The 26426-nt window shown below is 54.0% G+C and overlaps 1 protein-coding gene across 1 annotated transcript in view; it reads left to right on the forward strand.

Moving 5' to 3' along the window:
- The window catches only part of LAMA2 (laminin subunit alpha 2), a 97956-nt gene that overhangs the window by 14902 nt on the left and 56628 nt on the right, over window positions 1–26426 (forward strand). The window contains 7 exon segments of the mRNA XM_061569562.1: window positions 17842–18012; window positions 18512–18624; window positions 21892–22134; window positions 23813–23992; window positions 24715–24804; window positions 25366–25483; window positions 25987–26165. Of these exon segments, the coding sequence (XP_061425546.1) occupies window positions 17842–18012; window positions 18512–18624; window positions 21892–22134; window positions 23813–23992; window positions 24715–24804; window positions 25366–25483; window positions 25987–26165 (1094 nt within the window).

Below are 26426 nucleotides of genomic sequence, written 5' to 3' on the forward strand. Positions count from 1 at the left end.
GAGTCAGTAACCGGGAACTTACGGCAATTATGATAATTCTGCATACGACCTTTGACCTATGTCAAAAAAGAATGGACGGATTGTTTTTCAAAGTGAGTCTGATGGAGTTTTAGTTATTCTAAATTCTCTTCCCATTCGTCGATACTTTTATTTATTTATTTTGAGCTCGGGAGAGTTTTTTTGAATAAAATTAAGCAAGATCGGGTGACGTGGGGGGGAAATTGAAACTTTGAGAAGGAATTAAACTGCACAATTCATGCACGAGCATTGGACAATTATATTACAATTCAATTTGTATTCCCATACATTATTGTAAAATATGAATGTATCATTTCCAGCCCTTTGACTGTCCACTGCTGGATAAAGAATTCCCCACACCGTGTTGGTGCCGGGAGGTTACTATTTGATCATACTTCACCATGCTGGTCTATACAGGTTGCTGGAGGTGGGGGAGCATACAAGGGGTGGCACAGTGGGTTCAGGTATCACTCGGCACCGATGCGCGCCACGATCGGGAATTGAACTCAGGTGGCCGGATGTGGAGCCCGGTAAGCTACCTCCGACCCTCACCGGAGTTCCTGTAGCCTGGCTAGCGTGGCCCCGGCCACGATGCTCTGAGTCTCGTCGATCTCGGGGTCGGTGTATTTTGTTGGGCTGGTCCGGGAGGACGTTGTAGACGTTGTCTAGGAGGGGCCCCACTCTCCCAAGGTCACACGCCCCGTGGGTTTGTCATTGAAACACCACGGCCAGCTCGGGTCGGGGCCTTAACTGGTGTCCCTGAGACTAATGTTCTACTCGTGGTACATATTTATCCCACCAATTTAATTTTCTTCACTCTCACTTCGAAGTTCGTGACTAAAACCGTGTTCTCTGGATTGCACAACGTATTCATTCCCCACCATTAGATATAATAATAATAATCATGTTATCGTCTGTTGTATATGGTGCCATTCCATGCTGGTCATTGTCACCGACGCTAGCCCACGACTGGGAATTGAGCTGGGCTCGCCGGCTTGGTGCGCTACCTACTTACTGCGCTACCTCCGAATCCAAGATGATGGATTTTTATCCAGCGATGTATGTTGGCACAAGCAGGCCAACACAACCCGCACTGACCAGTGTGGTGAAGTATGGCCAAACAACCCCTGCGGAGGTCTTTATCCAGCACCAGATTGAGCAAAGTGAGGTGCAGGTTACAGCCACGCTGTATGGCCTCGTCTTGACCTGTGCACGTTGCGTGTGTGCACGCTGCATGGCCTCGTCTTGCCTGTGCACGTTGCGTGTGTGCACGCTGCGTGGCCTCGTCTGGCCTGTGCACGTTGCGTGTGTGCACGCTGCGTGGCCTCGTCTGGCCTGTGCACGTTGCGTGTGTGCACGCTGTATGGCCTCGTCTGGCCTGTGCACGTTGCGTGTGTGCACGCTGCGTGGCCTCGTCTGGTCTGTGCACGTTGCGTGTGTGCACGCTGTATGGCCTCGTCTGGCCTGTGCACGTTGCGTGTGTGCACGCTGCGTGGCCTCGTCTGGCCTGTGCACGTTGCGTGTGTGCACGCTGTATGGCCTCGTCTGGCCTGTGCACGTTGCGTGTGTGCACGCTGCGTGGCCTCGTCTGGTCTGTGCACGTTGCGTGTGTGCACGCTGCGTGGCCTCGTCTGGCCTGTGCACGTTGCGTGTGTGCACGCTGTATGGCCTCGTCTGGCCTGTGCACGTTGCGTGTGTGCACGCTGCGTGGCCTCGTCTGGTCTGTGCACGTTGCGTGTGTGCACGCTGCATGGCCTCGTCTTGCCTGTGCACGTTGCGTGTGTGCACGCTGCATGGCTTCGTCTGGTCTGTGCACGTTGCGTGTGTGCACGCTGCCCACAAAGCCACGTGGGTCAGAGCAGCTGCACTGGCAGCCAAGACGCCTGCGAGTGGCTCGACACGCGGACCCCGAACACGCAGCGCGACGCAGGCTCTTGACGGCCGGAGCGGGGTGGGTGGGGGATGATAGTGGTTGGCGCTGATGGGAAACAGCAGCTCTGACATTTGCAGGTTTAAAGGGAGACGTGGGGGGGGGGAGAGGGGGGGGGGTGCTGCCGGTGCCGCTCGTGCCCCCCCCTCCCCCCTGGAGGATGCGGGGAGGATGTGCGTGGGGCTGGCGCGTCTCGGCGCCTTCCTCCGCAGCGGCGATGTGGGTGCCACGTGGCGCACGTCACGTCGACGCCTCGCCAGCGAATTCCCCTTGCAAGTCTTGGTGAAGTGTCAGCCAGCAGATTGTCTTCTCGGTACGAGGCGAGGCGCTGTGCGCGCGGAGGCAGTCGCTGCGCTTGAAGCGGTGCTGGGGCACAACTCGTTCGTCGTTAGCGCTGCCGGCAGTTCGAGCGAGAACTCTCATTGCGACCCGAAGTGTCTTCCTCCAGGAGGGCCGTCGAATTATTAAACAAGTGACAACTAATGATGTGCAATAGTACAGGCAAATACAGTGCGAGACAATCCAGCAGTGCAAAGCTAGAGCAAAACGAGAGAGAGAGAGGCACACGCACAACTTTACAGCAATCCAAGTTAAACCCAAATCAAAACAAATTCGTAGATGTTTCGTGGATGTTTTAACGGAGGGGGAAAATAAATACTGAGAGGGAAACGCATTGCGCTGACTTGGTGGTGGAGAAATAATGATGACAGATATTGCACTCGAACTCCTCAACCAGATAATTGCATTTAATTGTAAACAAACTAAAAAACACCGAGAGGGAACAGACATTGCCAATGTTGTGGAAAAGTACTCGATAGAAAGTCGAGAATTGAAAAATGGCCCTTATTCAGAGTAGAAACCCAGAATTATATATCGCGATACAATTTGGATTCATCGGGCGTCTAAATGCAACCGCAGCTACAGATGCTGTGAATGACAATGGGACACGGGCATCCTGGGGAAAGGAGGAATTTGTATGTGTATCGTAAGAGAAAGTGGCATTTAGTAATTAGGCAGAAGGGGGGGGGGGGAATAGGAAGGTCTTGAGTCTGGACTTGAACTCGGACAGGGAGTCGACAGCACGGATGGATGGAGAGGTCCAGACAGTGGGGGCAGCAGAAGAGAAAGTGCGACTCCCACCGAGCAAAGGTTGACTGTTTACTTTAAAGAGGGAAACATGTCTTTAGAATTGGCGGATGTCCTATAAAAAACCTAACTCGCAGCATCTCAAGGTCCAGAGTAGAGGGAGTAAGTCGATGAAAACATGAATTATTAAGGTCATTGTGCAGCCATCGCAGGCCGTACAATGCGTGGATAATCTTAAAAGCTGTTTGTTTGTTATGTTGGCTATCAAGTTTTCCCATGCAACACGAGCACATGTGCTGCAGGCGAAGTGAAGCACATGGGAGCGTGAGTCGTCCTCGCGGTGTCTGTAGAATCTTTATAGAACGGTAGCGGCGTACCGCGGATTACGCACGGCGACCATGGGCCCCCACTGCCCAGCTGCTGAGTTCCTCTGCGCCGCGTAGGGGCAGCTGCCACTGGCGGTGCTCTTCCCCGATGTTTGTCGCTCGACGCGCGTGGAGCACCCCGGGGCGGCTCCGTCAGACGCGCGCCATCACGGGGATCGCCACGGCAAATCCGCGGCGCCGTGCGCGGTCCGCCGAGTCCACGCGGAGCGCCGTCTCCCTGCTGCCGAAAGATTTGAAGCGGTGCCAAACCTTCGCGTGGCAGTGGGGGGGGGGGGGGGGGGTGACGGACAAAGCGGCCGGGCTCTGGTGGCGGCCAGCGCCGACGTAATTGACCAGGACAGGCGGAATGGGCGTCTGCGGGGAGCACGCGGGGAGACGCAGCGAGGGCGAGGTGGCCCCGCGCGCGGCGTGTCGACGGGCGTGCGGTGGAGTGAGCGGTGGAGTGAGCGGTGGAGTGAGCGGTGGAGTGAGCACGGTCAACTCCTCCTCTGTCTCGCCGCTCATTAACGAGGCGGCGCGCGTCCGTTGGGGACGAGGGCGGCGGCGGGAGGCGCTCGTTGTGGGAGGGGAATCGGGGGCATCGCCGATGAGCGAGCCGTGGGGCTCTGGGAGGGAGCCGCAGGAAGTCGTCTGCTGGAGTCCCGACGACGTCGCTTCTCTCTCCGTTGTGTTTTAGGGTTGCGCCCGCAAGTGCCCATCGGCGTTCTTGCACGATGTCTGACGTTTCGCTCCACGTGCCCGAAGCCTCTTCGGGTCATGAAGCTCTCGGCGAGTTGAGCGGAGCGTCGCGCGTGTTGCAAAGTGACGCCGCACAACCACGAAAAACCAACGCATTGAGTATCATGTCCCTTCGTCTGATCCGCACTTTTCCTGCAATTGCACATTTCATTTTTCGACTTAAATTTCGTGACTGCAGGAATTAATATTCTTTGTTTTTTTCGGTAAAGTCGCGTAGATAGAAAAAAGAATAATAAAAATAAAGTTAATTAAAAAATCACGACGTTTCGATTGCAACAAAAGCGGTCGTCATCAGGAAAAGAGGTTTGCCTCTAAATGCAAACTGTTTATGAAGGTTTGGAGATGGGCGTAGCCCAAGTATGTCAGCAGCAGCAATGCCAATGCAGCAGCAATGTCAATGCAGCAGCAATGCCAATGCAGCAGCAATGCCAGTGCAGCAGCAATGTCAATGCAGCAGCAATGCCAATGCAGCAGCAATGCCAATGCAGCAGCAATGTCAATGCAGCAGCAATGTCAATGCAGCAGCAATGCCAATGCAGCAGCAATGCCAATGCAGCAGCAATGCCAATGCAGCAGCAATGCCAATGCAGCAGCAATGCCAATGCAGCAGCAATGCCAATGCAGCAGCAATGTCAATGCAGCAGCAATGCCAATACAGCAGCAATGCCAATGCAGCAGCAATGCCAATGCAGCAGCAATGCCAATGCAGCAGCAATGCCAATGCAGCAGCAATGTCAATGCAGCAGCAATGCCAATGCAGCAGCAATGTCAATGCAGCAGCAATGCCAATGCAGCAGCAATGTCAATGCAGCAGCAATGCCAATGCAGCAGCAATGCCAATGCAGCAGCAATGCCAATGCAGCAGCAATGCCAATGCAGCAGCAATACCAATGCAGCAGCAATGTCAATGCGGCAGCAATGTCAATGCAGCAGCAATGTCAATGCAGCAGCAATGTCAATGCAGCAACAATGTCAATGCAGCAGCAATGTCAATGCAGCAGCAATGTCAATGCAGCAGCAATGTCAATGCAGCAGCAATGTCAATGCAGCAGCAATGTCAATGCAGCAGCAATGTCAATGCAGCAGCAATGTCAATGCAGCAGCAATGTCAATGCAGCAGCAATGTCAATGCAGCAGCAATGTCAATGCAGCAGCAATGTCAATGCAGCAGCAATGTCAATGCAGCAGCAATGCCAATGCAGCAGCAATGTCAATGCAGCAGCAGTGTCAATGCAGCAGCAATGTCAATGCATCAGCAATGTCAATGCGGCAAACAATGTCAATGCAGCAGCAATGTCAATGCAGCAGCAATGCCAATGCAGCAGCAATGTCAATGCAGCAGCAATGTCAATGCGGCAAACAATGTCAATGCAGCAGCAATGTCAATGCAGCAGCAATGTCAATGTGGCAAACAATGCCAATGCAGCAGCAATGCCAATGCAGCAAAGGGCCGCCAGAAAATCCTTGGACCCCGCTCCACACACCACACTGCTGACGGTGGAGGTTGATTGACAATAAAGCACAAGTCAAGTCATGACCCAAAGTGGTTGATGACATCTTTGCAATGATTGCTGAGTTTATAACCATCCTCTCGGTTCAAATTGTGTCTGTGTCTGTATATATGGATGGCTTCATGAACGAATCATCGTTGATAGCCAGTAGGCTTGCAAAGTAGAGAAATACATTTTGTGCGAGCCAGCCGCATTACATTCATGATCAGCCACGGCAGAAGTATTGGTCCTACCGTGTTTCAAATCTACCTTATGTCTTTGCGGATTGTGTAGTCAGAAGAGACCAGATGGCTCAATGAGCCATTCTGTCTACAGGAAAGTAACCCATACTGACGCCTACCTAAAACCTGATTCCCACCACCGTCCATCCCAGAAGAATTCCCTCTTAAAAACGCTCCACCATAGAGCTCAATGTATCTCCGACCATGAACACCTAACCAGTGAACTCAAACACGTACACCAAGCTCTCAAGGCGAATGGAAATAACCAAAGAATACGTTACATTTCACTATGAGACACCTCCTTTACCAGTGGCAAAATATAGTAGTAGGTTTTTACTCTTTAAACTGGCACAAAAACTGACACCTTTATACAAGGCATCATGTTTGTAATAACCACAACACAAGCAGTCAAAATGCAAAAAAAACTCTGATAATGATATGCACTGTCCTTGAAGTTGATTGGTCCACACCCGAGACAGCTTTTTTTGTTTGCATTTTGACTGCTTGTGTTGTGGTTATTTTTTGTACCAGTTTAAAGGGTAAAAACCTACTACTACGTTACATTTCATTTACCGATTGCCAAAAGCATTAACGTGAGCATGTCCGGAACTGATGTTGTTGTTTTAATTTTCCTCTCACTTTTGAAACAAAGGCGACGGTTTGGATCGCCTGCTCATTACATAGCAGCTGTGTCCCGCAGTCATGGGAAACTGCGGGGACGTGGCCTAGGCGAGTCTCTCAGATAATATCCCACTGCTTGTGGAATCCCATGTTATTGGAAATGTCGAGAATGCGATTGTCCGTGTATCCCCACCAAGTCAGAGGGGGTAGTAAATCCCCCGAGCGGCGCGCTGAGCGTGCGAGGGGAGGACCCCGCTGAGATTCCACGTTGCTCCTCGCCAAGTTGGAGTAGGAGGGCAACGTTAGCAGCATCGCAGCAGAGCCGCATGAACTGCTCGTAATCATTAACCTCTCCCCTCCCACCGGGGGTCATCTTAAAATCGCTGCGAGGCTGCACAGCCAAAGCACTTCTGTGTTGGAGGTCAACACAGATTCGCTCCACGCTCCTCCATCAGCAGCGCCTCAGCCCCTCGCCGATTCGTTAATGCGCCCTTCGGAAGAGAGCGTTGCTCCTACTCTATATATATTTTGAGAACCCAACCCTGTGACCCCCGTGGTTTAAATAACAGCGGAGTGGAGCTCACGGTGGAAAAGGATCTCCCCTCTGAGCCAAAGTGAGCAAGCGAGTTGGCGAGTGGGTTAGCAGATGACCGAGTGAGTGTACGAGTGGGTGAGTGTGTGAACGGATGACCAAGTGAACTAATGAATAAGTGGTTGAACGAGCGAGTAAGTGGGTTAGCAGATGATCGAGCAAACACATTGGTGAGTGGGTGAACGGGTAAATGAGCGAGCATAGGTAGTAACGATTGAGTGAGGGTGTGAGTGAAAGTCAGCGAACGAGTGAGTGAGATCGTGAATGAACAAGTGCGTGAATGAGAGAGTGAGTGACTGATCGGCGGTGACTGAGTGAACGAGTGAGCGGGAGAGAGAAGTAGCAACTGATCAGATTCTCGAGTGAGTGGGTGAGCAGACTAGCGGGTGAGCGAGCAAGCGAGCGAGTGAGTGAGCACGGGAGCGAGTGTTTCTGTGGGAGCTACATCGCTCGGACATTTTGAGTGCGGACGCGTCTTCATCATCCTCGGTCTCTGAGTAAACTGCGCGTTCGGAATGCATTTCAGGTCGCTGTCAACCAAGGTAAACACTGCACGCGGGTCCGCCTGATTATAATTGTGGCTCTGTAATTGCTCGACGCGCATAGAGGGTGACGCAGACACGTGTCGATGTCTGTTTTGTGGGCTTGGTCGTTGCCGTCGGTCACGGGAGTAGACCGTCGGCCACACGTTCATTTGCGCCTAATGTGACGATTGCAAATTCTTTATTTTAAAGCGGGGCGCTCTGGCCCCTCGTGAGCTCAATTTGTAATTTCACTCTCACGTGCGGGTTGGGGTGTGGGGGTGAAGGTTGTGAGGGTGGTGGGAGTTGAAGGGTGGGGGTAGGGAGGGAGAGGGGGGGAGCCGTGTGGTTGGGGAGGGGCAGGAGCGGAGGGGGTCGGCGTCTCTGTGCTTCTGGGAATTCCGCTGCTGCTGGACCTGCTGCATAGCTCTTGGAATCAATCAAATGTGGAAACAGCCTCCGCTTCCTCGGGTTATTTCTTTAAGCTTGCGACTTCCCTGGCTCTGCAATGCACACCACCCCGGTGCGGGAAGGGTCCCTAAATGTTGCCTCTGAGATGGGGTTGTTTTCCATTTACGGTTTTTTGCGTATAATTTCCACGACTTTTTTTTTACCGCTCGTGTTATCGGCGTCACTTTGCGAAACGCAGAGTCTACTCGGAGCTCTCCCGGAGCAGTGCATCGTCTCACGCTAGAAAACAGCCCGCGGAATCGGGTAACGCAGAGCTACCTCTGAGATCCCTTCAAGTAACCTCTGGTCCACGCGCTGAAGGGCAGCACTTTCTCGCCGGCACTTCGTCACGTGACAGCAAAACTGATATTTAAAATCTCGGAGCTGGCATTTTTGGCAAAAATAAAGCGCAGAACTTGAACGAAAGCGACGTGATTTTCGTGTTTTTAACGCAGCGACCGGGCTTGAGACCAACTCGCTCCACGTGACAACTCGGTGTGATGGCTGGCGGCTGTCTGGATTCAAACCCAGGCCCTCAGCGGTGCCAAGCTCAGCGCTCCGACCCCTCAGCGACTTGGCGATCTCCTCCTTGTTTTGTTTCTTAGCCGAGCAGCACGTAATGCTCCAGTTGAGACAGAGGGAGAACACGACTTGCACAGTCTGTCTTGAAGCAGCCGGGCCGGTCTGCAGTCGTTAATTAGGCAGGCACACGTTTACATGTCACACCTCCCACACTATCCCTTTGCTCGGCCTTGAATTTAGAGAGTGCAGTTGATATGTGATCCACGTTCTCGATGTACAGCGCCACTCCTGTAACAGATCAAACAACCTGCTCAGACTTGACAGCACCTACTCCTGAACATCATCGCACGTGTGTGTGTGTGTGTCTTAGTTTCATGTGTTATGGATGTGCTCCCGATTTTTGGATTCATAAAAAAAAACTGAATGAAAAATAGGCCGAGATTAGAAATTCAGATAATTCAAAAACAATGCTTCAAATGTATCTGTAAACTGGAAGCGATGTCACAAATATCCGTACGTAAATTGCATGATGCGAAAATCCGAAACATCCAAAGTAATTCTTAAAATCCGAAATGTGATTTTTTAAAACCTGACACTTATCGCGACGAACACGACAGCCTGGTGTGGTATATAAACCCTTCTCACAACATCATTGTAAGACGGCGCTCAAGAGAGCGCCTCTACAGGATATTTGGCCTACTCTTCCACTCTGGCCAGACATTTTCAAAGCGGTGCTAGTACCGACACTTCACCCCACTACGTACAACCTGTACTCACTTCTACTGCTGGGTGGGGAGAGGATGTGAAGTTTTAAATAAACTTCCCCCATGTTTCACCTGCCAGGCATGGGAATCAAATCGAACCTGCGAGCCATGACCCCCGGATCGCACGACTTGTGAGATAACCATCACACCGCAGCAACGTCCCCGAGTGAACATTACAGAAGAAAATAATAATTATAATCATCGCGAAGAAAGGGTCCCCTAAGACAGGCAACTGCTGTTGTACGATGGTGCGTACGTCCCTTTGCAAAGACCTTAAACAGAGACCTCCATTCTCTTGCCCCGTGGATGGATTAATTCAATTGACCTAAACGCGCAGCCACTATTGAATGCTCTCGTAATGAAAAACAAACGTGCCCACGCCTGCCGCAGCCTTCGCCACGTTCATCAAGCTCGACAAGGAGCGCCTGGCTAAATAAGCTGCGTGCAGTTGTGGAACATCAAGGCTCGTGCTGTTGCAATGTGTCGCTAATTAGGGTCCGTCACAGTGGGCCATTGTTGGTCTGCAGCTACTTTTCTAAGAGACAAAATCATCCCACACTGGGGCCCCATTCATCCTGTATGGGTCCCATTGAGCCACGCACTTCCTATGGACTCAAGTGCATTCATTTGTTCTGCACCAGTAGCCCTGGGTATCCCAACTGTAGACTAACAGCTGGGGCATGTGGATTAGACATTAGCGCTGATCGTCAGGTTTTATGCTCGCCCTGTTTTTTTCCAGTGTTCACCGCGGAAGAAAAACAGTTGGTAATTCAGGCAGCATTAGGAAACGTACACAGGTTAAAGACATCACTCTGGCCGTTAAAGTTAAGGAGATTAAAGTGGCCTTGGGTAGAACATGACCCGAGATGGGACGACCTTGGCCAGTAGCCAAGATTCATGGCGGAATGGCAACCAAGGCAGGGGACGTCCACCACGGAGACGGAGCGATGTACTCGGCTCGTGTGCATGAGCCGGTGGATTCTTACATCCCATGAGAGATGGTGACAGCTTGCTGAAGCCTTCATCCATCAATGGGAGCAATCGTGCCTGATGGTGAAAATTATCATGTATGTATCATTAATATCGGATTCTTACACGTACAATATTATGCATTTATCACTAGTGATAACATCGATTTATCGAACGAAACGGTGCCATTGCACCATGTACATCCCATGGGTCGTGCTATTTTCCCCAACGGTTCGTCCCCAAGAGGGGAGGCTGCCACCATGGCGTCACGGTCAGCGTATCCGACTGGCGATCTGTCGGCAGCTGACACAACGGGGCAGGTTTCCGAAATCCCCGCTGCCTCTGTCCACCCAGCAGTGCACATGGGTACACCACATGGGTACACCACAATCAGTCGATCGGCAGGTCACGCTCGCTGGGTACTGCCACCTCTTCTAAGGCATCTGACCAGAATAGACGTGTCGGCCGAACACCCTCTAGAGAGGCTCTCTAGAGCTCCGTCCAGCGGAGGCCCTTCCGGCAGCAGTGTCGTGAGCGAGCAATTGCAGGGCTGCGCATTTTTTCCTTCGTTTTGCCGTTCACATCTCAAGAAGCGTTGACGTGAGCCGTGCGCTCGCCGCTGCTACTGCGCTCTCGCGCGTGCGCGACCACACGCACGCGCGCGCCGCAGCACGCGCGCGCCGCAGCACGCGGGCGCAGGATGCAGCACGCGGGCAGGATGCTCTCGCACCTGGACAAACACGCGGCGGGCCGCAGGAACGCCCCGGCGGGCGCGCCCGCACGCGGCGCGCTCTGCGGGAGCCACACGAAGCGTCACTCCGAGGTCGCGCTCGTGAGGACGCTTCCAAAGAGCTCCATTGCCGAGCGTCGCAATGCTCGGACGTGCCCGTGCCGTCCCTGCTGGTTAGGGTGTCGGATGCACAACTGCCGCGCGAGTTGTGCGGTGTCTGCCGATTGCAGCGCAGCTGCAGTTGAGACGACCTTGCGTGTTCCGTGCTGCTCGTGGCCGTATCGCAGCGCTGGCCATGAGCGCGCTGAGCTCAGGGCCCCAAGCGGCTCAAGAGGCCCCAGATTCACGACGAAACTTGGGGCGAACAAAATCCTGAATCGGCTCCAACTCAGATCCTAATGATCATAAAACATGGGTCATTGTCGTAGCACTAGTAAGATAGTAGTAATCCTAATTGCTCTGTTAACTCATTTCTAAATTTGGAAATTATAGGACCGTGATGCCGGCACACATGGCCACAATTTTTTTAAGAACAATGCCTCTTTCTTGAACATCTGCTGTGAGGAGATGGCGCGCATTATCCATGGTTAATATACCTCCCGCAGTATTTACCAGGGCGGTCGCTGGTCTCGAACCACATACCTCCGCAACGAGCGGCAAAATTGCTCAGCCTCGTTAAAGGGCTCCACAAGCACCAGCTGCCCTCGTCTCTGATTTATTGGGGAGAGGCTGACATCCATTTAGGAGTTGTCTTGAGATGCCAACGCGAGCCGGTTGGGGGTGATGGTCTGGCACCGTTGACTGCGCGGACTCTCCGTGTCGGACACCTGAGAGCTTCTCCCGGAGTGAGGGCGCACGCCTCCCCAGCTCCCGGTGTCGTGTCTCCGAGTTGCACGGTTGTACGCAGAAAACGGAGCACGCCGCCTCGCTGTTAAAGGTCCTCGCGCGGCGTCGGCTCACGCTGCCCTCGATTGAAACTGAACCAGAATTGGTGGCAGCTCGTAAATCAACTCGGAGCGAGCTTTGAAACTCGTGCGACGTGGGCAAGCCTCAGACCACCCACTGAACTCGCGCGCTGGTGAGAAGGTTAATTGGCAGGGGCACCGAGAGAAGCGTTCCCATCCGCGTGAGTCCGCAGTTGTGCTTGGCCACGTGGTTTCACGCGAAGGTTTATCACTCGCAGGGCATTGGGGAAAGAGAAGCCCCCCCCCCCCTGTCGCCTCCATTTCTGGCACCAGTGGAACGTCCACATCGGCTATAAATACACGAGCCTGAAGCCCTGGACAGGATGCAGGCGCCCAGACTCTGAGCGGCGTTGCGTTGTCTGGACCCATCAGTCATGCGGGGGTGAAAATGATCGCGGTGCCGTCCGATTGTGTTCTGTGGCAAGAACGTCACGTGCGCCTAAAGAAGCGAGGAAGAAAATCATGCTCACGCACGGGTTCGATAACACTTTCCAGCGTATGGCATTTAATTAGCGACGATGATGTTACATGGTTAAAGCCGCGCGATGGCGAGATGAGGTCACCCTTAATTACGCCGAAAAGGCTAAAAGGAAAAATGTGGATCTGTTTATCGATGGTTTTTGTCGCCAACTCCTTGCTCGACCCTTTGATCAACGTGTCTGGGTTTCTCATCGTTTAAGTCCCGAATAGAAAACACATTTTTAGACTGAAGTTTTAATTACATTGGGTCATATTTGCTCGAGTTACCGAACCCCCAGCTTACGGACAGATATAGACGGACAGAGCCAAGTCATTAACATCCTTAACCTGAGTTGGTAAGCGACATAACCCAAAGACACAAACACACGAAGTGCACTACAGTGGCCCTTGGATTGCACCTTGCACATCACACCTTACAGACGAGTGAGCCGTCTGGACTGCACCTTGTTCATCACACCTTACTGGTGAGCCGTCTGGTTCACCGCGTGGGACGTTTCTCAGCGTGATGCCCACTCAGTGCCACTTGTGCCTAGATCACTACGTGATCCGTCAACCCCTGCCTCCACCGCGCCGGACCCACATGCGCGTTTCCCTTACGGAGGTCCCCGTGAGGTCCCACCCAGCCCCCCCCCCCCCACCCCCGGTAGGGCCTTGGTCGTGCCTCCCAGCCAGCGAGTCGGAGTCTTGTGCACGCGGCCTCTGCGATGGGGAGCGTTGGGCCAAAAATATGCCGAGCCGAGATAAAAGGATACAGCAGACGTATTTCATCTGCGTGTTTTTTTTGGGCTGATAAAATCAATGTAATGCTCTACTGGTCTCCACGAAATATGGCTTTAGAGCTGGCATTTAGAATTATATCTCATATCGAGATTATCTATGAGTGCGTCTCCATGTTTTTGGGTACATGCTGTTACATATTTTCAGTGATGTATATAAATAAACTTGAATATCAATCTTGATTGTACAATAGCATACATTCTGTGTATATAAAATACTTCAGGCACATTTTCCCTGGCGTTTTGCCGTTATTACTGTCTCCTTTGTAAACGTTGGGTTTCAACTAAATAAAGCCTACGTGTTAAAATAACGCAGGGTGTATTGTTCCAGCGTGTAAATGCGATCCCATCTCGAGATGCTGCATGGAAACAGTGGCGATGTTTACACAGAGAGAGGGGGGCAGTCAGCCAGGGGACAGAGGAGACGAGAGAGGGTGGTCTTGAGCCTGCACGAGGAACAGGGGCAGGGAGTCGACAGCACGGAGGGCAGGGGGGGAAGCGACTTCCAGACAGCGAGGGCAGCAGAGCAGGATGCGAGACCTCCCACTGAGGTTTGGTGGAGACTTTGACAGAAAGCCCTCGTTGTCTGGAACAGAGAGTGCCTGGAGGGGAGTCGAGCGATATGAGAGGGGAGAGAAATGAAAGTGATGTGGAGGGGAGTGAGATGAGAGGGGAGATCAATGAAAGTGATGTGGAGGGGAGTGAGACGAGAGGGGAGATAAATGAAAGTGATGTGGAGGGGAGTGAGATGAGAGGGGAGATAAATGAAAGTGATGTGGAGGGGAGGATAGTGAGATGAGAGTGCGAGTTAATGGAGGATTTTGTAAATGGTGAGTGCGCTATTGACTTTGACCCTGGATTTGTATTAGGGGCCACTGGAGGGTCGAAGGGTTGCCTATCGAGATGACGTCGTCTCGACATCGGCATTTTGGAGGGTCCCGAGCTTGGAGGAGGGCGTGTTGGGGTGTGGGTGAGCCCGCGAGCGACGGCCTCCAGCTGGGCTAAGAGGGAATGGCAGATACGGGACAGTCACCATTTGAGGTCCTACAGAGTGGAGAGAGAGAGAGATTCGGAGCGAGATAGCAAGAGCTTGGGTCCAGCGATGCGGACGTGCCGTTCGTGACGCCAAAGGTCGGCTGTCCGTGGCGAGCGGCCGGCCCCTCGCGAACCGCCATGCCCCTGGGCAGCGTTCTGCGCCACTCCGTGCCTCGCTCACTCGTTGGCCCATTCGCACTTCGTTAAAAGCTCACAGGAATTGCTATAAATGCCACGGGGCAGGTTACTTGCGAGTTGGCGGAGCGGCTACCTCGCCAAGGCTCGCCGCTAGCCCCATGGAACAGTGAGCAAATTATTCGTAATGCCCGTTCAATTGTTCCCGCATTCACCTGAAAAACATACAAAATTTATGTTTTTCACGTTTGTTGATTTAATGAATAGAAGATTGTATGCAATACCATCGCTTTTTTTCTTGGTAGATACGTATCAAGGCCATATGTCCCTGGCTGCTTAATACATTTTAAACCTTTAACAAGGGCTCCATCATAATAATTGGTTTTTTACCCTTCTATCTGGCAACAAAACTGACACCTTTTTGCAAGGAGTCATGTTTGCATAGACCGCAATACCTGCAGTCATAATACAAACAAAAGAACATAACTCTGATAATGTGCACTGTCCTTGAAGTTGATTGGTCCACACCCGAGACAGCTTTCCTTCGAGCCTAGTCTCAGATGGGTTGGACCAGATGACGCCAAAAGGCGCACTTTTGGCGTCATCTGGTCCAACCCATATGAGACTAGGCTCGAAGGAAAGCTGTCTCGGGTGTGGACCAATCAACTTCAAGGACAGTGCACATTATCAGAGTTATGTTCTTTTGTTTGTATTATGACTGCAGGTATTGCGGTCTATGCAAACATGACTCCTTGCAAAAAGGTGTCAGTTTTGTTGCCAGATAGAAGGGTAAAAAACCAATTATCATATTTTTACTGGCAAATGAGGTCCCCATAGTGAAGGGCTCCATCTCCCAAAATGTATGTTTCATCTCTCATCCATGATGTGCTCAACCACTACACAGTAGGACACTCACCCACCTACTCACCGACCTACTCATCCAACACACTGCAGGTCTCAACAATACTCACACACTCACCCACACACTCACTCACATATACACTCACCCACACACTCACCCACACACTCACCCACACACTCACCCACCTACTCATCCACCTACTCCCCCAACACACTGCAGGTCACAACAATGCTCGCACACTCACCCACCCACTCACTCACCCACACACTCACCCACACACTCACCCACCACACTGCAGGTCACAACAATACTCGCACACTCACCCACACACTCACCCACACACTCACCCACACACTCACCCACACACTCACCCACACACCCACCCACCACACTGCAGGTCACAACAATACTCGCACACTCACCCACACACCCACACACTCACACACTCACTCACCCACCACACTGCAGGTCATAACAACACTGCTCTGTCTGCACTGCTCCACTGTGGAATTTCCTCCTCCCATCGTCATCATCGTCTCTATTCGCAAGCTCGTATAATAATAGTAACCTTACTGATTATAGTGCTGTTTGTTGCTGGATGCTTGACATTTCAGGCCTGTGCTCAGCAGCTGTGTTCCAAAAATGCTCCTAATCCGTTAGAAAAATATAATCACAATTTATGGTAAAGCACATCATTAAGACATTCTTGTGTGGGGGCTTCTTCAATTCAGCTCCTGAAGGAGCCCCCAGCACGTGAAGTGGAACGTCGGACATCGTTACGAACAACGTGCGGTATGACGCGGACGCACCATAAGATTGCTGCAGAGCAGCACAACCGCGAAACTCTCCGCAGTGATCTCTTCCCAAACTTGTGGTCTTTTTTCTCTGCCAGCAGGCAGCGGAAAGGCAGCCCACCCAACAAAGCATTTCTCGCTTAATCTGCCCGTGTCCAAGATCCCTTAGTCTGAGTGCGGGGCAGTAAACCCGCAGTAAACAGGAAACCGTTGAGACGAGAGCGTCTGGTCGCTGACATTTATGCCGCACTTTGGCGTGAGAGTTCCAAAAACCCGTGGCCTCAGTCACTCCGTTCACCTCCTTTGTCCCGTGAGGCGGTCCCTTGGCGCATGGAAGCGTTGCCCCAGCTGCGTGAGTCCGCGCGGCTCATGGTGATGTCTGCTGTTCCCCCTCCACGGCGTCGCCGAGTTTTTTAGGTGGCTCCAATCAGCCGCTCGTCTCAGGAAGGAAGTTGCATTTCCATCGTTGGCCGTAAATCATTACCACTGCATTGGCAATCAGCCCAAGCGCTATGTTGCTTAACATTATTCTGCCATGTTATTTGGAACTGTAGGGTGACAGTGCAGTGGTAACGCTTGTGCCCCACATCAAGAAGGGCCTGGGTTCGAATCCTGACTTGGGGCGCCGTTCTGTGCGGAGTTGCTTTGTTCAGCGTGGGTTTCCTCCGGGATCTCCGGCTTCCTCCCGTGAGATGGGGCGCATCTCAGCTTATATGTGCATAGGTTCACGCTCTTCGTAAATCAAATGAATTGCTGAACCGCTCATTCGTTGCATTCGAGAAGCGCACTGCGACGGTCGTACAAACGTCTGCAACTTTCCCGGCGCCCTGCGGAGACCTGTAACCGGGGGGACGGACAACTCAGCAGCGAGAGCCGCTTTTACTCAAACCCGGGCCACGTGCCGCTGATTCAGAGAAAGCGCCGGCCGCACCGGTCGTGCCGGTCGTGCCGTGCGCGATCCACGCGGCGCGACCCCAAGAGGCGCCGGTGCGGCGCGTTTGCGAGCGGTCCCAGAATAGCGCCGACAGCTGCTGGCGCGGCCTTCAGTGAAAGCGCCCCCCCCCCCTCCTCCTTCTCCCCCCACCCCCCCCCCCGTCGGCGTTTTTCCGCGGTCTGAGAGGTCAAGCCGCAGCTCCGGTTTCAATCCCCGGCTCGTGCCCCCCTCACCTCAACTCCTGTGAGATTTCCCAACCAATTCCCTTAATCGGCAAACGAGCATTGCGATTATAATAAAGTCAACTAGTGCGCGGTGGTGTACGGGTTGCGGATTAACCGCGCTTCCGAAAGAAAATTAACAAAATATTTTCGCAATGCAGTTCTATTATGAGCCGCTCCTCACTCACGGAGGGGTCAGTGACTCGGTGCCCACTTGACCGCACGCACGTCGGCAGAAGCAATATAACAGACGGTGGTGGTGGTGGTGCGTTGTACGTGTTGATGGCACAGCCTAATTACACGTCTTGAACGATCCACGTGTTTGTCTTCTGGACCCTCCCCCACGAGCCCGGATAGTCGAGAGTTGACTGTGTTCTTAATTGTATCACTTGACAGCAGTGCCAGCATGAATGTTTATTACTGTATCATGCACATTTGCCGAGCGCATTCACATACGAACAAAAAAAGAAAACGGACAGCAACGAACAGCACCAACTTAAGTCAAATGTCTCCGTGTATCAGCCATCACAAGCAAAGACATTGTGTGGGCGCTCCCTGATCCCGTGCGTGACGTGTGCAGGGCTCTTCCCGGCGATCTTCAACCTGGCCAGCAACTCGGAGATCACGGCCAACGCCACGTGCGGCGTGAGAGAGCCCGAGACCTACTGCAAGCTGGTGGAGCACGTGCCAGGGAGGCCCTTCAGGAACCCGCAGTGCCGCCTGTGCGACCAGCGCAGCGCCAACCCGGCCGGTAGGACGCGCGGACACGCGGACGCACAAATGCGCGAACGAGCGAGCGAGCGAACGCGCGTGGGTGTTGGCGGTTGTGCGCCCTTTGTCCGGTTGCGCTGGTTGCACCACTGGAATTGCAGTGCCACGGATGTTTTGGTCATTGTTTAATGGATGTATGGAATGCATCTCAAGACACTTTGCAGGTTAGCGGTGGCATTTGTAGCTTGGAAGCAAGGGCAAGAAAAAACAATGTTAGGAATCAAATCGCCAGAGTAAATCGTGACACTTATGAACTACTACATGTGGAATTCCAGCCATTGTACTTTCACCAGGCTTTCACAAAGGTGCTGTTGTTCCCATACGGGTATAGTCTCCCAGTAAGGGGCAATGTTGTCGTGTTCGACCACTATCAGAAGTAATCTCAGAAACTCTCAAGTACACTGTGGGTGACCGTGCCATATCCTGACCCCCCCCCGCCCCTGCCCCCCCGTGGTCCGTCCGTGACCCCGTCTCCGCAGAGCGCCACTCGATACAGCATGCCATCGACGGGACCAACAGCTGGTGGCAGAGCCCCAGCATCCAGAACGGCGTGCAGTACCACTGGGTCACCATCACCCTCGACCTCCGACAGGTAACGCGCGGGAGCCCCGTAGCGTAAGGGCGGGGGGTGGGGGTAGGGGTGGTGGGGGGGTGAGGGGGGGTGGTGGGGGTGATGGAGGTAGGGGTGGGTGGGTGATGGAGGTAGGGGTGGGGGGGTGGAGGTAGGGGTGGTGGGGGGGTGCGGGAGGTAGGGGTGGTGGGGGGGGTGGTGGGGGGGGCTGAAGGTAGGGGTGGTGGGGGGTGGTGGGGGTAGGGGGGTGGTGGGGGGGGGCTGGAGGTAGGGGTGGGGGGGGTAGGGGTGGGGGGGGTGGTGGGCGGGGTGCTGGAGATAGGGGTGGTGGGGGGGTGGTGGGGGTAGAGGTGGGGCGGGCTGGAGGTAGGGGTGGTGGGGGGGGGGTGGGGGGGCTGGAGGTAGGGGTGGTGGGGGGTGATGGAGGTAGGGGTGGGGGGGGGTAGGGGTGGGGGGGGGTGGTGGGCGGGGTGCTGGAGGTAGGGGTGGTGGGGGGGTGGTGGGGGTAGAGGTGGGGCGGGCTGGAGGTAGGGGTGGTGGGGGGGGGTGGGGGGGCTGGAGGTAGGGGTGGTGGGGGGTGATGGAGGTAGGGGTGCCACGGTGGTTCGCACACTGCGTGATACAGACATGCAGGGAGATGAGAATAGAGATGCAGACGAGATTAAAATGAGATGCTAATTGGCTGTTTTATGTTAATTATTTTACGTGAATTGGCTCGTGTTTATACAGCCTATAGCCCGGGTGTATTGCAGTAAACTAGAAATATTCAAGAGAAAAACATGTTCCGCTCATGATTATTAATGAGCGGGGGGGGGGGGCTCCTCCATTCGGAGTGACCTCACCCGCTCGTGATTATTATTATAGCGTTACAGAGTTAGTGTGACATCAGGACTCTGGATTTTTAGATGTTAACAATATATGAAGAATTATTTACATATTCGCTGACATTTGAGCGAGCTCGTGATTGCAGCGCTGCACCTTCACTTGTGTATGCATGTTGAACTTCTTTCGTGGCCGTGCACAATACGCACGCTCATAAACCGGGACCTTACTGGCATCAAACGGCGGAGTGCGTGCGCCATTCCCGAATAATCGCCCGCCGTCTTCGGCGGAGGCCGTTTGGAAGTAGCGGCGACGTCGCAGTTCCTTGATGCGGAGCGAGGAGGAGGAGGCTTTGATCTCGCGACGAGCTCGCGGCGAACTCCGTCCGAGTGAAACGGCGAGGAGCTTTCCCTCGACAGCGTCGCTCGACTCACACTCGGAGCAGCGAGTGCCAGCAGGCTTGTCTGTTCGTGTCTAACGTTGTTTACAAAAACTATATCAAATGTACTACGTAACGCATGCTAATGCATTTAATATGCATTACGTACCATGTAATGGTGTGCCGGTGGTTTGAGCATAAATTGTATACTGCATAATGATATCCCTGGTGTATTACATATCGGTTGTCAGGTTGCTTAACCATTGTGCTCACCTCGCTAGTAATGCAGAGTTACACCTCAAGTTGGCACGCGAACATCGCTCTCTTTAAACCCCGTTAGCTGCATGGCTTCACAGCTGCAGCGTGAAGCAGGGTCCGTACTATTAATAACTTCCTCCTATATTATAATTCCCTACATGTGGAATTCCTACACCATACCTCCCCGCACCATCGCCTCCTACGCTGCGACATTTGCCAAAGAGCCCCTGAGGCGAGAGTAGAGACGTAGCCCGGGGTGCGCGGGGCACATCTGGCGGACGGGGGGGGGGGGGGGGACCGTGGGGCCGCAGAGCCGAGCGAGAGGCTTCGCGAGGTCAAACCGCTTCTTACAGCGGGGGTCACCGCGGGTCAAGCTGGTGCCCAGCTGCGAGCCACCTCCCAGCCACAAATACACGGCCCTGGCCGCGCGCCCGCCGAGGCGGTTTGACCTCCCGAAGCCACTCGCTGACACTCCGCGTGGATGGAGTCCCACGATGCCTCGGGGGCCGAGAGCCTCTTCGCGTGCGGCGTCCGTGCCATTTTACTTCGTCCACTGCACTACCGCATCCGTGCAGCGTCTAAGTGCGATCGCATTTAAATGCAATCGCAATTCGACACGATTTGAATCCGAATTGTATTTTATCGTCAAAGTAAATCAAGTCAAAGTGATTTCTTGATCATTTGAAAATTGAGACGGTGCTCATCTTATGTTTACGGCTCTGAGCCGGCGGTGGAAATTCCTCATTTGTATGGCCGGTGCCAAGTCTATCCACGGTTGACTGCCCTGCACAGTGGTACTTGTTTTATCGACCCGGGAGGGATGATTGACTCGAGCCAACCTCCAGAATGTGTCAAGTACATTCCCTCGACTTCACGCGGAGTGTGCGGAGGAGACCGCGGCTCTCAGCCTGAGCTCCAACCCCACGGCGCGCGGCTTGGCGGACGCACCGGGGTGCCGCGTGGCGGGGAGGGGGGTCACGATCGCGCCACGGCGCCGGCTCGCCGTGCCCGGTGGAATGCCGCGCGGCGCTGCCTTCCCCCTCCCCCCGTGCCGCACGGTGCTAAATGCGGCCATTGTCCCGGGGGCGTCCGAGCGGCGCAGCTGCGGAGACGGAGCGACTCGCCGCCGCGCGCCCCCGGGGCGCTCTCGTTAGCCGCTCGTCCGGGGGGTGCTTTTGTTTGCTTTCACCACGAGCTGCACCTGGGCGCCCACCTCGGAACTTGATGCGCTCATTTGAGATCGCAGCCCGTCGTCATTCCACTGCTGGATGAAGGCCTCCCCACACCGCAACGTCCATGGGGCCCCGGGATGATTTGCTAGATGCGGACTTACTTCACCACGCTGGTCAATACGGGTTGGTGATGGGAGAGGGCCGGACTCGTTCGGATAATGTTCGCCGTCGTCGGGAATCGAACTTGGGGTTCTCGAGTTCATCCAGCGGCGAATAGATCATGGCTGATGATGATGATGATGATAAAAGTTACGATCAAGCGGTTGGCAAAGATACGTGACAACTGGTAGCAGTTAAGGGTCAAGTCTGGATAACATAAAGTTTTGGACTTTTTATTTAATTTTGATTCATTATCTCTAACGGAGTGGAGATAATGAATGAGTGGACGTCCACCGAGGAAATGGAGCGACAGAATAAGGTCGTGCGCAGGTACTGCGTGAATTGTCGCATTGCAGGATTGTTGTAGGTTGCGGCGGCTTGGAAGCCTTCGTCCAGCAGTGGATTGACCACGGCTTGACGACGACGATGACGATCTCCTTCCCTACCGCTTGCCACCTCCACCGCGGGCCCCCTCTCCCCGTGTGTGCGTGCGCGCAGGTCTTCCAGATCGCCTACGTGATCCTGAAAGCGGCCAACTCTCCGCGGCCCGGCAGCTGGGTGCTGGAGCGCTCACTGGACGGCGTGGCGTACACACCGTGGCAGTACTACGCCGTCACCGACGCCGACTGCCTCATCCGCTACAGCGTCATGCCCACCATCGGCAACCCCACGTACCGGCGCGACGACGAGGTCATCTGCACATCCTACTACTCACGGCTGGTGCCGCTCGAGAACGGGGAGGTACGCGTACCGTGTGTGCGCGTGTGTGTGTGCGCGTGTGTGTGTGCGCGCGTGTGTGTGCGTGCACGCGTGTGTGTGTGTGCGCGCGTGTGTGTGTGCGTGTGTGTGTGTGCGCGCGTGTGTGTGTGCGCGCTTGAGCTGGTCCGTTTGTATCTTTCTAAATGTTTTCCAGATAGATTAGCACGATTGCTTGATCGCCATCGTGTGACGAGACGAATAGTTATGCGTTCGGATGTAGCCCTTTGTGTTCGAGAACGGCCCGTGGAAGAAGATGTCCCAGAGATGCTTCTGAGAACTCTTCAATAGATCCCGAAGTCGACGCAAGATAGGGGGCAGCACTTTCTCCGGAATGTCAGAGAGACAAATAAGGCTGGGCGTAGATGGTGCTGACGTGACCACACCGCTATACATCTCTGCCGGTCTTAAATTCACTTCGTCCCAAAGTCCTATAATTAGAAACAATGTATCCTTATTGTTAGTAAAAAGTGATTTACATACGCGTAAATACTTCCTTGTTTACACTCCAAGACGGCTCAATCCCAGACGCCACAGGGCCGTGGAACACTCTGGCTGGCAATCCCCGGCACTCCTCGTCATGCATCTGTTTTAAAAACTTGCCGACACTGCGACTAAGCAGTCACAAATTACTATATCCGGTTGCAGCTTCAGTGAACTTATACATGCAATAAACCGTACATATAAACATAACAGTTGAAAAGTTCACGTGCCAGTCTTAAGCTTCCGCGCCGTAACGATAACCTCCCGACAAGCGCGCAAGGCGAGGCGGCCGGAGATTGCGTGGAATTTGTTTGCGTGTTCAAAAAAGAAAAATCGGTGCAATCATTCATCGCGATGAAACGAGAACTCGACGCACAATGAGAGCGATTGAATTTTTGAACATCTGCCCCAGTTTTTTTTTCACCCCTCATTTCCCAGGCCGCGCCTAATTGCCGTGAATTCCCGCACGAATACAGCCGGCGCGACTCGTGCGTCGTTTTTCTTGCAAAGTGTAAATCTAAAGCAGAGACGACTGCGCGAACGCCACCAGGGAGGTGGGCTGCTCGGGAGTGAACGTGCGAAGCCGCGTCCGTAGCCTTGGATTTGTTTGGTCTGCAGAGACTCGGCTAATGACTTTGCTGAAGGCTCTCCTTCCTGAAGGAAATGCTCCGACGCAAACTATTACATTCCGAGACTCGGGTGTGGTGTACACGTAATCACCACCGCCTATCGGCTCGGCGCAGGGTCTTCCAGAGTTTCCTGGAGGCCCGGGGCAGGAATCCACGCGGTGCCCCCTAATTCGTGAGTGACAGATGAGGAGCCCCCGTTGTGGGGACCTCTCTTTGGTGTGAGGCCCGGGAAAAAAATTGCCCCTTTTTGCCCCACACCATTTGAGCACACCTCGCTGCGCTGCCTCAACAAGCACCGCCGCTGCAGAGGTGGAGCCGTGGAATGAGCTCGCGAGCAGGATCCAGTGGGATTGTAGTGACAGCTTGGGTAGGCCTTGGTCACGGAGTGACTAGATCGTGGCTGATGATGGTGATGACAACGACGATGATGACCATGGCGATGACAATGATCATAGAATTTATGACGACGACAATTTTGATGTCAACGACGGTGATGACCATAATGAGGAAGGCGAGTACGATGACGATTTTAACCCCGATGCTGCGCGCAGATCCACACGTCGATGATAAACGGGCGGCCGAGCGCGGACGACCCCTCCCCGGCCCTGATGGAGTTCACGTCGGCGCGATTCATCCGCTTCAGCTTCCAGCGAATCCGCACGCTCAACGCCGACCTGATGACCCTGAACCACCACGGCCCGCAGGAGCTCGACCCCATCGTGACCCGCCGCGTACGCACGTGCACGTGCACCGCCACGGATGTTTACTCACCACCGCGACCCTGATCAAACAAAGCGTGCAGTACGCCCAGACGATGTTTATATCCGACGCTGACCTTCGAGTAAATACTGTACTCGTCGCTTGCTTTCCTGGTCCACCCGTGCCCCCCCTCCCCCCTCCCATGCTCCTCACGAATGGTTTCCTGATTTGGCGAGGGAGAGGCGAGCGTGTGTTCCCGAAACCTCCCTGTCAAAAGAAACATTCTGAACCCACCAAGGGTGGCCATTGGGCACCGTGCCACGTGTATCAAGCACACGCCTTGTTTAGGCCACCAACTCGAAAGAGTCAAATTTGTGGTAATTATTTTAGACAGCAGTAAGACAAGTGCACAGTGGTGCCATCCTTGTTATAAACCATCCGTGCAGTGATTGCCTACTGCTGCATGCTGCCTCAGTGGCTCGGCTAAGGGTTGCCACCTGTCCTGGTTTTCCCAGGATTGTCCCTCTCCTTGAGAAGGCAGCTGCTGTGATGATAAATCCATTACAAGTTCCATTTCTTGTTGGTTGCGTAAAAAGTAACAATGAGAAAACCTTGCTCCAAGACGACGACTTGGCCCGTTGTTTTCTCCCCTCTCACGGCGTTGTGACACATCCCGGTGTTTTGTACCGCGGAGGTGGAAACCTCGGCCGGGCGTTACTCACCCCTGCTGTCATGGCCACCTATGTCGTTCCAGTACTATTACTCGGTGAAAGACATCTCTGTTGGCGGGATGTGCATCTGCTACGGCCACGCCAGGGCCTGCCTCTACGACTCGAGCACCAAGGTACAGCCATGACTCTGGCGGCGTGTCACTTCCCCTCCATCGGCCTTCATTCCGCCGTTCATCTCCTCCCATCGGTCATCTGACCCCCTGGCTAGGTGTCCTGCCCCACTCCTTTTCCCCGACGATAACTTAACCGAAACTAATACTATTTCAACGACCATTATGATCGGTTGTGGACATACAGGGGAGGCGGGCGATCTTTGTCTGATAGGCCACAGTCTTGAGGTCACGTGGTACGCGTGATTGTGGTTCGCCACAGTTAGCCGGTCACCAGGTCCTGTATGGTGGCGTCAAGTGTGGGCACTCTCACCTCGTCCGAAACATCTGTCCAGTGTGAAAGAGCAGGCCAGTTACCCTCGAGAGGGGTGATGGATCAAGGGAGGTCTTTCCACCAGCGGTGACTGGAGCAAGCAATTGCAGGGTTGCCCATTTACCCATCACCATATCGAATCTATTAATTTACTCAATTGATTATTCGTTGTTGTGCTTGACTGACCCCCACTCCCCCGGGCCTCCTCCCCCCCCCCCCCACACACATCCGCTCCTCTTCTCCCACTGCAGAAACACACGTGCCAGTGCGAGCACAACACGTGCGGAGAGAGCTGCAACCGCTGCTGCCCCGGATACCACCAGATGTCCTGGCAGCCGGGCACCGTGGCGAGTGGGAACCTGTGCGAGAGTAAGAGTCGCCCCTCGCTTCCTTTCTCGCCGCTCCTCTTGTCTAACGGCCGCGTCGGCGGACGGGCGGTGAGCGTGCCCCTTTCCTGCCAGAAGCGGCAAGGGGCGTCGTGGAATCGGGGACGGCCCGGGGAGCTTCGCTCCGTTTACGACAAGAGGGGATGTTTATCTGTTCGGACCATCGGATGAACACGGACGCTGCCGCCAAAGTGCCGTGGCGATCCAGCGATCACCGGTTCGATCCCGTCCCCTGGCATAAATGGGTTCGCCAAAGTTAGTCGATTGGCAGGTCACGTGGGGTGGCGCAAAATGTGGGTACTCCGGCCCCTTCTGATACATCTGGCCAGCGTGGACGTCTGGAACAGCAGGCAGCGATGTCCTCTAAAGAGATAAACGATCTCGCCCTCTAGGGGAGGCCCTTGGGCCAGCAGAGGCATGAGCGGACAATTTCAGGGCTGCGCATTTAACTTTTACCCGCTGTTAATCGTGTGTTCAAACGGGCAGAGTGTAACTGCCACGGGAAGGCGGGCGAATGCTACTACGACCCAGACGTCGCGCGGAGGAACCTGAGCCTCAACACAGCCGGCAAGTTCGTCGGCGGCGGAGTCTGCCTCAACTGCTCGCAGAACACGGCCGGCGTGAACTGCGAGAGCTGCGTCGACGAATTCTTCAGACCGCCGAAGGTGCTCATCGCGACCTTCCCCGTTCGCCATCGTCGCCATCGTCGCCAGCTTCGTGACTGCGGCACATCTGCGCTCGCTTGCCTCGATGCGTCGCTGCCTCCAAGCTGCTCTGTGTTCCTCTTCTGCGCTGATCTGTCTCCGTTCCATCTCGACCCACCCTTTGCCACTTCCTCTTGAGCCTTCCATTCGTACTGTTCCTCACAAGCGTCTTGGAGTGACGTCACAGTTTAGACACTCGGCACAGCGGAAGGGCGTTCGCCC

This window comes from Lethenteron reissneri, chromosome 43, assembly GCF_015708825.2.
Source record: "Lethenteron reissneri isolate LAM-NWPU_2019-01 chromosome 43, ASM1570882v1, whole genome shotgun sequence".
Taxonomy (NCBI): Eukaryota; Metazoa; Chordata; class Hyperoartia; order Petromyzontiformes; family Petromyzontidae; genus Lethenteron; species Lethenteron reissneri.